Raw genomic sequence first — 12,042 nt, 5'->3', positions numbered from 1 at the left:
ATTACATAAAATATTAATTTTCGCTAAAAAATTACATTTTTACGGTCAAACATTTATTTTCTTCAATTTTACGGGTTTAAGAAATTTTTAAAATTTTTATGGTTTTGTCTTTTTTTTTTGTTGTTGTTGTTTTCATGTTGTTTTTAGATTTTTTTTGGAATACTGTTTAGCTGGTCCAGGTAGTTGTTTTCAAGTTATTTTTTAGTTATGTTTCCTAAAAATTATGAGGGTATTTGGTAGGGGTGCACACGGGTCGGATTTTCGGGTTTCGGGTTACGAAAAATGGTACCGAAACCGATCCGAAAATTTCGGATTTTTTCGGGTTCGGGTTCAGTCGGGTTCGGGTGTAATTTCGGGTTTGATGGGCCATTTCTGATTTTGGGCCGAAAATCCCAGATTTGCAAAAATGCCATTTTTTTTCAAAATTGCCATTTTTTTTTCAAAATTGCCATTTTTTTTTTCAAAAATACCTTTTTTTTTCTTTGAAAAATATCATTTCTTGGCAGTTTCAGTAGTAGTACTATGTGCGAATATTATCTTATCTTATATTAATACTGTTTGATGAATTTAACTAAGTTGGTAACTAAGAAAACATAATTATGGTTTTTGAAAAATGCCTAACAACTAATTATATTATTTGGACATATTGTTTTTGTTTCTAAAAATGTATAATTAATTAGAAACTCAAAAAACTGTTAACGTATGAACCAATGTTTCTTTTAATAGTATTCAGCATTGAAAGAATAATGCTAATTAATAAGTACAAAATTAATTATCTCTAAAGAAACTAAGCACCTTTTGATATTTCTCAGTAAAAAACAAAGGGATCATGAGTAAATATCGACCCGCCACCAGCAGTTGTTGAAAATAATTTACACGAATATACATGTACATATATATACACATAACTAGTTGATGAACCACATAAAAAAACATACTATCTGTTTGATATGAATATATCATATCCTATATATAAGTAACATCTTAAGATAGCGTAAACATCAAATCAATAAACCCCCTCCTATCTTTTTCAGGAAAATAAAAACATAGAAACGAAAGATAAAATAACCAAAGACCAATCAAAGAGAAGCTCACTAGGAACGCCTTGAATGGCCATCTATAAATACATGTTAAGCCACCAAGAGTTCTACAAGGAAACACATTAGAGCAAAGTAGTTCAATTGACTATTTTCTGCTTTTAAAAAGAGAGTGATAATATTAAGATATTAAGAAAAAACTGCAACCATAAATAAACAACGATAAAATCCATAAACTTTAAGTACATAACTAGTTAACCACAAAACCAAAATAAAGTCCATAAGTCGTCTACAACCATAAACATTAAATTAAGTCTATAAAAGTTCAAAATACATGACCAGCAAAAGTCCATGCCCTTTCCTTCTTTCCTTTCCTTCATTCCTTTCAAAATTCAAATAAGAAAAATTAGTAAAGAAAAGAAATCAAGGATAATAAATAACATAAAGGCAGGTAGGCATGAATAAATTCTTACAAGCAATTGCAATTCTTTTAATTTGTAGATTGTTGTGCAACAGATGCAGATGAGGCTGAAGACTGAAAATTGACGGAGGATGAAGCTGGCCCAGGCCCAGCACTTGTAGGATCATTGGTCATCTCTACAAATGTTTTTAATATAAAAGATAAATATTAGATTATAAAAAAACATTCACACACTTAAAATAAATATTAAAATGTATTAAACTACCTGACTCAAGATACTCTGATGTTTGAAGCGCTTCTTCTTCTTCCATATATTCTCGAGTTATGATGGGTTGATGTGATCCGCTCCACCAGTTATTGAGACAAATTAATGCTTCGACCATCCTTGGGCTTAGTGAGCTTCTAAAAGGATCCATTACCTAACAAATCAATAGAAATTCAAGTAATTGTTATTGCTAGACAAAAGAAGATACTATAAACACAAAACACACACTGATATACACACAAAACACACTCGTGATGCAAAACCTGAAACTGCTTCCCATCCCAACAATGAGTTTTTCCATCACAGAGCCAAAAACATGTAAAGCACAGAGACCTAATGTTGTAAACCTCCGGACATTAAGTAAACATCCTATAAGCCCTCAAAGATTATAGTTATAAATTTCAGAAAAATTAAAAATTCATTAAAAACCAATCACATCTTCAAGGTTGAAATTGAAATACCATCACTTCAACCACCACCAACAGCAAATATAGACAGCATAATGATAATAATAATAATGATAATACAAAAAACAGCAACAACAACAGCAGCATTAAAGAGTAAAGACTGTGTTTTGATGATGTGGGAGTGGGAGCAGAGAGAGATGGAGGCTTAAATGAAATCAAGGCATAAATCAATACAAAACATTTTCATCAGGCATTAGTCAAAACAACTTAACAGATGATGTATATTATATATATATAATAATTTAATAGAAAAAACTATTCAAACAGATTAAATTAATTGCCTGATTAATAATTAAATAGAGCAAAATACTAATTGACATCAAATAAATTCAGCCCATTAAAACAAATAAATTAATAGATTACATTAGATTAATAGATTAAAACAAATAACCGAAACTGCCTAAGCCTATAACATATATATATATTATATATACATATATATATACTAAATAAATGTAAATATATGTACTGTGCTTACCGGATCGAGGCGAGGCGTGTTGCGCCGCTGGTGGTGGCCGGTGGTGCCGCCGCGTGAGAGCTGAGGGAGGCGAGGCGAGGGAGGCTCCGGGCTCGTCTCGAAGGGTTGGGTGGGTCGGCGGCAGGCAAGGCAGTGGCTGGCTGGCATGCACTCGGCTTCTCTGCTGAAGCTTGAACCAAAGGAGGAGAGGAGAGGACGACGAGGGAGGCTCTGGTCTGGGGGGCTGGGCTGCCGCTTGAACGAAAAAAAAAGGGGGTCAGGTAAAGTTTTTAGGGTTAAATTCAATTCTTCTTTCTTTCAGTTCAAATTTTGATTATATTTAATATTTATTTTTATTATTATTATTTTTTTTTTAAAATTCAGTCGGGTTTCGGGTTACACCCGAACCCGACAGTACATATATTGCAAACCCGAATCCGACCCGATTTTTTCGGGTTCGGGTCGGGTTAAACCCGATTTTGTCGGTTTTAAAAAAAAAACGGATTCTCCGGGTTCGGGTCGGGCGGGTTTTGCGGGTTAAATGTGCACCCCTAGTATTTGGCACCTTAACTAAAAAACTGTTTTTTGTTTTTAAAAGCTAAAAACTGTTTTTTGAAAACAAGTTGGGGTGTTTGACGTTATTTTCAGAATACAATTTTTAAAAACAAAGTTACAAAAAACAGAAAATTTTGAGAACAACAAAAAGTTGTTTTCTGTTGTTCTAAAAAAAAAATTATCTATATATTTTTTTTCTCACATCATTTATTTATTTATTATTATCTAACATCATTTATTGTTACATAATTTTCTCTCTCATTAGTTTATCTCTCTTCAGTTTCTCTCACATCACTTTCTCTCTCATCACTTAATATATCATCATTTTCTCTCTCGTCATTTTTTCTCTATCGTCATTTCCTCTCTCATCACTTTCTCTCTACTCACTTCTCTCTCTTCACTTTCTCTCTACTCACTTCTCTCTTTTCACTTTCTTTCTCATCACATTCTCTCTCATTTTTTCTTGGATCAATTTATCTCTTCTCAATTTTTATTTCTTCAATTTTTCTCTCCTTACTTTCTCATTTCTTATTTTCATATTTTTTTTTTCAAATTATTTTATCTCATTATTTATTACAAACTTTTAAAATATTTTTCTCTTTGTAAATATATTTGTTAATATTTTATTTAAGATTTTAAAAAAATAAATTTAAAAAATTGTTTTTAGAAAACATTAACCAAACATTTCTTGTTTTTTGAAAACTACAAAAACAATTTTAATTTATGAGAATGCAACTTTGAAAATAAAAAACAGAAAACAATCTCAAACATGCCCTATATTTTTGTAATTATGAAATTTAAAAAATGATATTTTTAAAAAGTTCAGTGTGAATTTTTGAAAAAAAAACTGTAAGCGAAAAAAAAAGAAAAAAGTGTATTCAAGACGAAATCTATTTTTTAAATCCATGAAGCCCATTAATTAAGTGAATGCTATAAGAGTTGGGCCTAGGCCCATTAATTAACCAAAGTTTAGCAGCCCGCTAGAAAGAAACCTAATTTGAGTTTCATTTATATGTGTATGGCTGTGGAGCGCGGCCATACACTTCCTCAAGTCCGCCCGTCTCAGGAACTTCCGCGATCTCAACTATGGTAAGTTCCTCTAATCTTCTTTGTAACTTCATTTCCAGCTTAGGGTTTAGTTTCTTCTGCTGTTAGTATATGTGGATTATCGCAATTGTAGAATGGAATAAACATTTAGTCCATTTGTGATTTAACATGATTTTCATCACATATTATCCAACTTAAACGTTTTTGATCGAATCTTTCCTTACCTTAACAATGCGGAGATGAACGTTTATGTTTTTGGTTCTTGTGATTATGGCTTTTACCTAAACACCAATATGTGAATTTTTATTTATTGATTGAATAAGTCTTTCTATTTTTTGTTTTTTTCAGTGTATTTTGTGATGTTTGTATTAGTATACCCTGCCATTGCTATATTATTGGGGTAGTTCCTTATGTTTGTTTTTCTCAGAGTTGTTTGATTATGAGATAAAGGGTTTTAAGCAATTTTCCTGAGCAAGGAGGTGTTGGTCTTCATATGAACCATTACCTATATCTTTCTTTAAGCAGTTTTAAGCGATATAATTAGTCCCCTATTGATTGTTATGAGACAAACAGATGTATTTTGAATCTAATAAGAAAAGAAAAACCAATGCGTATGGATTTTGATGTTGAAACCAATTATATTATAGCCTTTGAAATAAACTGTGGTGTGAGTGCAAGCAAAGAAGTCATTAATTTTAGTTTATTTGGATTGGAACAGCCTAAGCAAATCCATGAGATTAAGGATTTCCTTCTTACTGCAAGAAGGAAGGATGCTCGTTCAGTGAAGATCAAGAGGAGCAAAGATGCGGTCAAGTTCAAGGTCAGATGCTCAAAGTACCTCTACACACTTTGTGTCTTTGATGCTGAGAAGGCTAACAAGTTGAAGCAATCCCTTCCCCCAGGTATTGTAATTTTGTTATTTTTGGAAAACTGTTTTGATTGTTTCAATGATCAGATTTAGATTTTTGAAAGAGAGAATTCCAAACATGTTTGTGTTCACTGTGACTTCTGACGCACCATCTTAGCCATACAAATTCTTCAGTTCTTTTTATCTCCTATAATTAATTTACTCTTAATTTTCTTCATATTGGGGAAATTGATATGTATATAATTGCCTTTGTTTGCCAGAATGAGAACCATCATCAACAAGAAAATTCTATACTCCATCTTTAACCTATTTTACCCAAAAAAAGATAAATTATTATTAAGATTCTCATATGAAATCTGCATTGTTTATGAGAAGTTGTGAGTGGGTTTTTTCTGATACTTCAAACTCAACGGATTTTGTTTAACATGCAAAAGGAAACTAATGTGGATCAAGAGCTTAGATTTCACTCCATTTCAACTGGTGTAAAAGATGTACATCTCTTCATGAGTTTTACATGTATTTGTTATTATTATTATATATATAGATATATATGTATACACACACATAAATATATCTCTGCTTGACGTGTTAAAGTCTTTATAATTGTATTAGTTACTACCTTTATTTAAACAGATATCATGAAAGATTTGATTTTTTTCCATGATTTGATGATTCTTACCTACATATAGTTACATATTTGTATGTATATGTTATTCTTGCCAAGATTTGGATATATAAATATATATATATATATTTGTATATTCATCATCCATTTAGAGAATGCAAGTAGTATTTGTTTCCATTCCCAATTTATGTTTCTTTGTGTTCATTTTGACAGTTTTTTCATTGTTTTCTTGTTGTAGGTTTGAGTGTTCAGGACCTGTGAAGAGTTAGGAGGCAGTGCCATGGCTGTTTGTTAGAGTTTTACTTAATTATATGATTTGTTTTATTTGGAAGTTTTGAAAATTGTAGCCCTTAAATGTTCAAAAGATTTTTATTGGGATGTTGTGGAAATATATTGATTTTGGTGATCATGTTTAGACCCAAACAACATTTTCAATTGTTTTTCTTCTATTGCAGATCAGGTCAATTGGTTTGTGAGCAGGCCTTGATAGAGGGCCCTTGCCTATGTTATGGGCTTTGAACCCTTGAGCAACTTGGGTTCTAGGGGACATATGACGTGTTATTGAAATTAAAATCGGATAATTATTTTCTTTAAATATTAAAATTATAAAATGGGTTCTAGGGGCCACTTATAAAATGCTGACGTTGGACTTGTTTAAAAACAATACTCAATTAGGTAATAACAACAAGAGTATAAATTTCAACAAGCATTTAGTGTTTTATCTAATTATATATATTTCTTTGAACAAATTAGTGATTTTATTTATTATATTATGAATTATTTTGAACAAATTCAACTAAATAAAGGTTCCAAAATATTGGATGGTTTCAATCTCTTCTTATACATAACAAGATGATATATCCAATGGATAGAAACGATCTAATCAAATGGATAGAATCGATTTGATTAAATGAATATTTTGATCTGATTTTATCAAGGGAAACAAGTTAATTAGATTGGATCATTTGTAAAAATTCAATATCCAAATGATTGTTTGTAAAAATTCAATATTCAAATGATCATTAGATCAGATTGGCCTAAAAACATTAAATGTGAACCAATGAACTTCTTTATTCCTGACTTTCAAATTTACTTTTATTCTCGTTTCAAATTTACTTGTTATCCTCACTTTATAATAATATATATATTTTGAAATTAATCAAATTTTATACACGGATAAAATATACGCACAATATAAATATCACATACAAGGCTTTTCTAAAGATAAAATTAAATAAAGCCTCTTCAATTTTTAGTCTATGTATGAATACATTAAATACACATTTTCGTTCCCACTCCATTAGAAGCTGGTATCGAAACCTGTAGAAAAAATTGATTGACAACCCTAGTTGTAGTCTTATCCATTTTCTAATTACATATTGACAAAATGCTATTTCATTATCATCAATGGGAACTGGAGTGAATAATCTTAAACAAGAAACTATGATGGATTTTGGTTCCTTAACGTTCTAGTACTAAGAATATTCAAAGATACCATTATTATACCACCCACAATTTGGACTTATTATCTTAATTGTTTTCATTTCCCTTCCTCCACATTTAATCCATTAAGCAATGGTAGTGTATCTACTAGGATCATGACACGTGTCACCCAAGTAGTATCTAGTAGACTAGTAGTTCATGAGTATGAAATATGTGGTAGTTGTAGATGGTTCTGGCCGTAGAGAAGTTTGAATATATTCAACTCTAGACAGGTGTCCTTTTGACTAGTGAAGTAAAGTAATGACCAACTGCCATTCCTATCAACTTTTACATATTGGTCCCTCTTTTCTTACCTTATTTCTTTTTCTTCCCAACTATGTTTCAACTAACTCACCTGCCATTCTTCATAATATAGTACCATAAGTGGGCCAGTAAACAATTAAAATTGATAAATAGTGTTCTATCATATATCACTTTCTGAATTGTATGATTTTTTTTCTAACAAGTATAATACGTATACAATAGTACAATAACCGTTAAACAAACTTAGAATGAGTAGAATATACCTATTTTGATGCTAATTATTACGAGTTAAATTATAGTTATTACTCTTTAGAAATATTTTGTTAAAAAAAGTATTTTATGTATTTTATAATCAATTATTAAAGCTAATGTGACAATATAAATAGTGTTGAAAAAAATAATGAAATCTTGTACGGAAGAGCTTTTCTCCAAACTCATTTATTTAGTCATTAAAAATTGAGAGAAAAATTAAAAAAAAAAAAACTGACAAAAAAAAAGTCAAGAAACACACTGTTTTCCTCTTCTCTTTTCTTCTCTTCTACATCATAGAGAAGACAGAATTCAGTTTTCACTAGGCCGAGGGATTCATTCGATAGTTGAGGTTGTTTGTGACCAGTTTAGCTTAACTGGGTGTGTTTAAGAGTTTAGAAGAAGTACTCATCTTAGTTCGTTAATTCTGTTGCATAATCACTCCATTTTCAACCTACTGCACTAATTCACAAGCTTCGTCACTTTTCTTGATTATCTCTCATTTGGGTCAGTTTGCATATCATATTCTTTGGTTTTGGAGTCTAGACTATGATGGACTGTTTTTCATTTTTCCCATGTTTCGGTAACCGGAGCTCCGATAGCGACCCACCTCAACTCGACCCAGTTATCCTCATCTCCGGCATTGGAGGCTCCATTCTCAACTCCAAGGGGAAGAAACTCGGAATTGAGACCCGGGTTTGGGTCCGGATCCTCTTGGCGGACTTGGAGTTCAAGAAGAAAATTTGGTCTATCTATAATCCTCAAACAGGTGCTCTCTTTCTCTTTACACACATTCATGTTTTGTTGTTTTCCTTTGCTTTGTTCTGGGTTTTGTTTAATTTCAATTTATTTATATGTTTTTCCTTTGGGACGGGGTTTGGACCGTTTGGTTGCTGAGAAAGAAAGGAAAAAGAGAGAATTTTGTAATTTTATGTAATTTTACTGCCTTAGTAACTAGTTTTGCTGTATTCTTTTCTAGCTTTAGAATTGCTCAAAGGTACAATATTTTATCTTTATTTGCTTAGGGATGTTTCTTTTGAAGTAGTAAACTTCAAAACTTGGTTCTATAATCAGTTGGGTATGTCAAAATGGGCTCGTTGAAGTCTTTTATATGTTTATTTTTGGGTGTTTTTTCAGGTTATACTGAATCATTAGATAAAGATACTCAACTGTTGGTACCTGATGATGACTATGGCCTATATGCAATTGACATTTTAGATCCATCTCCGGTATTGATTTATTTTTCTTCCCCAAAATTCTCACTTTTTTAAGTGGCTAATGTGGCCTATAATTTGACCATTTCCAATATTCTCACATTTCCTTTCAGAAAATAAGGACTTAATATATCTGATAATGCTTATTGATGTTGTGAAGTCCTGAACTGTTGTTCCATCTGAGCCAAACCATTCCTCTTGGTTACTCTTAGTTGCATTATGTTTATCTTTATTTGGTTCTTCGAATGTTTGTTGCTAAAACATCTGTTTACCTTAGCTTTTAGGTTGTATGAAACTAGTTCTTTTCCTTTTCCAGGTTATAAAATGCTTACATGTCACAGATGTCTACTATTTCCATGCTATGATAGAAATGCTTATAAAATTTGGGTATAAGAAGGGAACAACGTTGTTTGGATATGGTTATGATTTCAGACAAAGCAATCGGTAATTCATTTCATAGAAATTCCTTCTTCTGGTGCTTGTTCGAGTCTGCCATTTCGCTAATCCTATGTGCCATGTTTATATGTTGGAAGAATTGATAAGTTGATGGAAGGCCTTAAGGTGAAGTTGGAAACTGCTTACAAGGCTTCAGGGGGCAGAAAAGTTAACATAATTTCACACTCGATGGGCGGATTGCTTGTCTCGTGCTTTTTGTCCCTCCATAACGATGTGCGCACATTTTCTCTATAAGCAGTTCATGTTTGTTCTTCAATTCTTACCCAAAACCCACAAAGAAAAAGTTGTTAAAACATATAACTTTGTATGTATTGCTAAGTGTGAGTACTTCATGTTTGAAGATTCTTAACAAGGGTTTTAATTGATTCATTGGCAGGTATTTGCAAAGTATGTGAACAAGTGGATTTGTATTGCATGCCCTTTCCAAGGTAGTTTCCTTTTCCAAATTGTTATAGTATATTAGTATCAGCAAACTTGTGAATTTCAGTATCTTCAAATTATTTAAGCAGAAACATGTTAAACAGGCGCACCGGGATGCATCAATGACTCTCTTTTAACTGGATTACAGTTTGTTGAGGGCCTTGAAAGCTTCTTTTTTGTATCAAGGTGGACAATGCACCAGCTGGTAAATACATTAGTTAGCTTTCTTGGTCTATGAACCATGCTTGACTCAGCCAAATTATAAAAACATCACTTTCCATGTAATAATTTGAAATATCATAGGATCTTTACCTCGAAAATGACTTGGCTCACCTATGAGATTGATGTACTATGATTTTTGCTGATATATATATCTGTTTCTTTGTTCAGTTGATTGAGTGTCCATCAATCTATGAGATGTTGGCAAATCCAGATTTTAATTGGAAAAAGCAACCACTAATTCGAGTTTGGAGAAAGCAATCAAAGGGCGGTGAAACTTCGGTTGAATTGGAATCCTATGGCCCTCTTGCGAGTATAAATTTGTTTGAAGAAGCTTTGAGGAAGAATGAGGTAATCACTTCAATATTTGGCTGAGTTTCAATATCTGAATTTACCAAAAGTTGAAGCTCATAACATACTTTTTTTTTTGCATGCAGCTAGACTTTGATGGAAAAAAAATAGCTCTTCCTTTCAACTATGCTATTCTCAAATGGGCCTCTAGAACTCGGCAAGTTCTCAACAATGCTAAACTACCGGATGGGGTCAGCTTCTACAGCATCTATGGGACATCATTTGAAACACCTTATGATGTTTGGTAAGTACAAAAGCTATTTCACTAAGGTTTCTCAATTTTCAGTTTCACATGTAATATACTACAAATGCAGCTACGGTTCAAAGACATCTCCAATAGAGGACCTGTCCGAAATATGCCACACTCTGGTGAGTTATGAAATTATCAATTACTAATTATTTTTCTTCCAATTCTCATACAAACCCCTATGAAATATTAGCATGACTATTGTTGTTATATCCAATTCAATTTGTGTCATTATTTCTCTGTTGTAGCCAGAGTATTCCTTTGTCAATGGAGACGGAACCGTTCCTGCTGAATCAGCAATGGTACACTTCACCAGAGCTTATCTATATGATCTTGTGTTAGAGGTTTTGATTATTCTTATCAAATTTTCTCAATGTCTTCTCATTTTACAGGCCGATGGATTCGAAGCAGTTGAAAGGGTGGCGATTCCTGCCTCGCATCGGCAAATATTGCAGGAGGAGTCTGTTTTCAAACTCATCCAAAAATGGCTGGAACTAGACCAGAAGGTGGTCAGCCAGAATTCTAAAACATCTAGAGTTGCAGATGCTTCTTCAAGTATGAATTTTCAAATGTAAAAGAGAGCCCCATATGCTAATTAAGGACATTCATTGTTTTTTATATGTTAACATTGAATGAAGTTATTCCAACAATGTTAGAATATAAGTTTTCCAAGAAAAGAAAAAGAAATCATCAATAGCGCCAAAAGGGTCTTAAGTGGTAAGGAAAATGGTAGTCATAATTGATGAAGCACTGCATGTGTGTCTATTTTCAATTATTGGATGAGATCAACTAGATTGCATTATTCAGAATTCTTTTATGTTTTAATTTGGAATTAATAAAGCAGAATTTGTCAGTTGGTCCACTGTTTTATCGAACCATGATGGCCCCAAGTGAAGGGAGTAGGCCAATATCTTTGTTATAGTTCCAAGGAATCATGATTCTCTCAAGGGGAGCATATACATACATACATACATACATATATATATATATATATATAACAAAGCACTTGATCAATATATATCTGCACCTAATTCATGATTGCACTTGCCTGCCTAGCTATATTAATTAGTGCCCATATTCACAATATTATAGCTCGGAAAGTCTTACCAATCTTTCAAACACTTTTCCCATATCTATACCTACCCACTTATATAAATATATATAATTTTTAAGACAAAACACTCAATACAAAAATCACCATATTTAGTGATTTTTTTTGTCACAACTAACAAATTATATATTGTGACTAAAAAATAAAATAATATTTGGTTTTGTCACTAATATAGTAGTTTTAGTCTCACCTTCACTACAAATTTTTTTAGTTTTAGATGTCACAATCAATTTTGTGACTAAAAACAAAAAATTTGTTGTTACAAAAATTATAATTTTTGTTGTCAC

General features: G+C 32.0%; 2 protein-coding genes across 2 annotated transcripts; both read left to right on the top strand.

Annotated features, from left to right (window-relative positions):
* Window positions 1-4,165: 4,165 nt before the first annotated feature.
* On the top strand, window positions 4,166-6,151 carry LOC133790469 (large ribosomal subunit protein eL38z/eL38y-like). The gene is made up of 3 exons (XM_062228122.1): window positions 4,166-4,291; window positions 4,968-5,151; window positions 5,981-6,151. The coding sequence occupies exons 1-3, from the start codon at window positions 4,289-4,291 to the stop codon at window positions 6,001-6,003; spliced, it is 210 nt and encodes a 69-aa protein (XP_062084106.1). The 5' UTR covers window positions 4,166-4,288; the 3' UTR covers window positions 6,004-6,151.
* A 1,808-nt stretch (window positions 6,152-7,959) lies between these two features.
* LOC133790468 (phospholipase A(1) LCAT3) lies at window positions 7,960-11,500 on the top strand. The gene is made up of 11 exons (XM_062228121.1): window positions 7,960-8,506; window positions 8,875-8,966; window positions 9,268-9,395; window positions 9,485-9,620; window positions 9,784-9,835; window positions 9,932-10,032; window positions 10,218-10,397; window positions 10,484-10,641; window positions 10,712-10,766; window positions 10,893-10,946; window positions 11,037-11,500. The coding sequence occupies exons 1-11, from the start codon at window positions 8,287-8,289 to the stop codon at window positions 11,217-11,219; spliced, it is 1,359 nt and encodes a 452-aa protein (XP_062084105.1). The 5' UTR covers window positions 7,960-8,286; the 3' UTR covers window positions 11,220-11,500.
* Window positions 11,501-12,042: the final 542 nt, after the last annotated feature.

This window comes from Humulus lupulus, chromosome 7 (assembly GCF_963169125.1).
Source record: "Humulus lupulus chromosome 7, drHumLupu1.1, whole genome shotgun sequence".
Taxonomy (NCBI): Eukaryota; Viridiplantae; Streptophyta; class Magnoliopsida; order Rosales; family Cannabaceae; genus Humulus; species Humulus lupulus.
This window is presented reverse-complemented; position numbering and strand designations above follow the sequence as displayed.

Bases quoted from the DNA above. Each gene is read 5' to 3' on its own strand.
- LOC133790469 (XM_062228122.1), top strand. The intron at 5,152-5,980 runs GTATTGTAATTT...TTCTTGTTGTAG, and splicing joins GAAGCAATCCCTTCCCCCAG to GTTTGAGTGTTCAGGACCTG.
- LOC133790468 (XM_062228121.1), top strand. From the start codon at position 8,287: ATGATGGACTGTTTTTCATTTTTCCCATGTTTCGGTAACCGGAGCTCC. The intron at 8,967-9,267 runs GTATTGATTTAT...TTCCTTTTCCAG, and splicing joins ACATTTTAGATCCATCTCCG to GTTATAAAATGCTTACATGT. The intron at 10,767-10,892 runs GTGAGTTATGAA...TCTCTGTTGTAG, and splicing joins CCGAAATATGCCACACTCTG to CCAGAGTATTCCTTTGTCAA.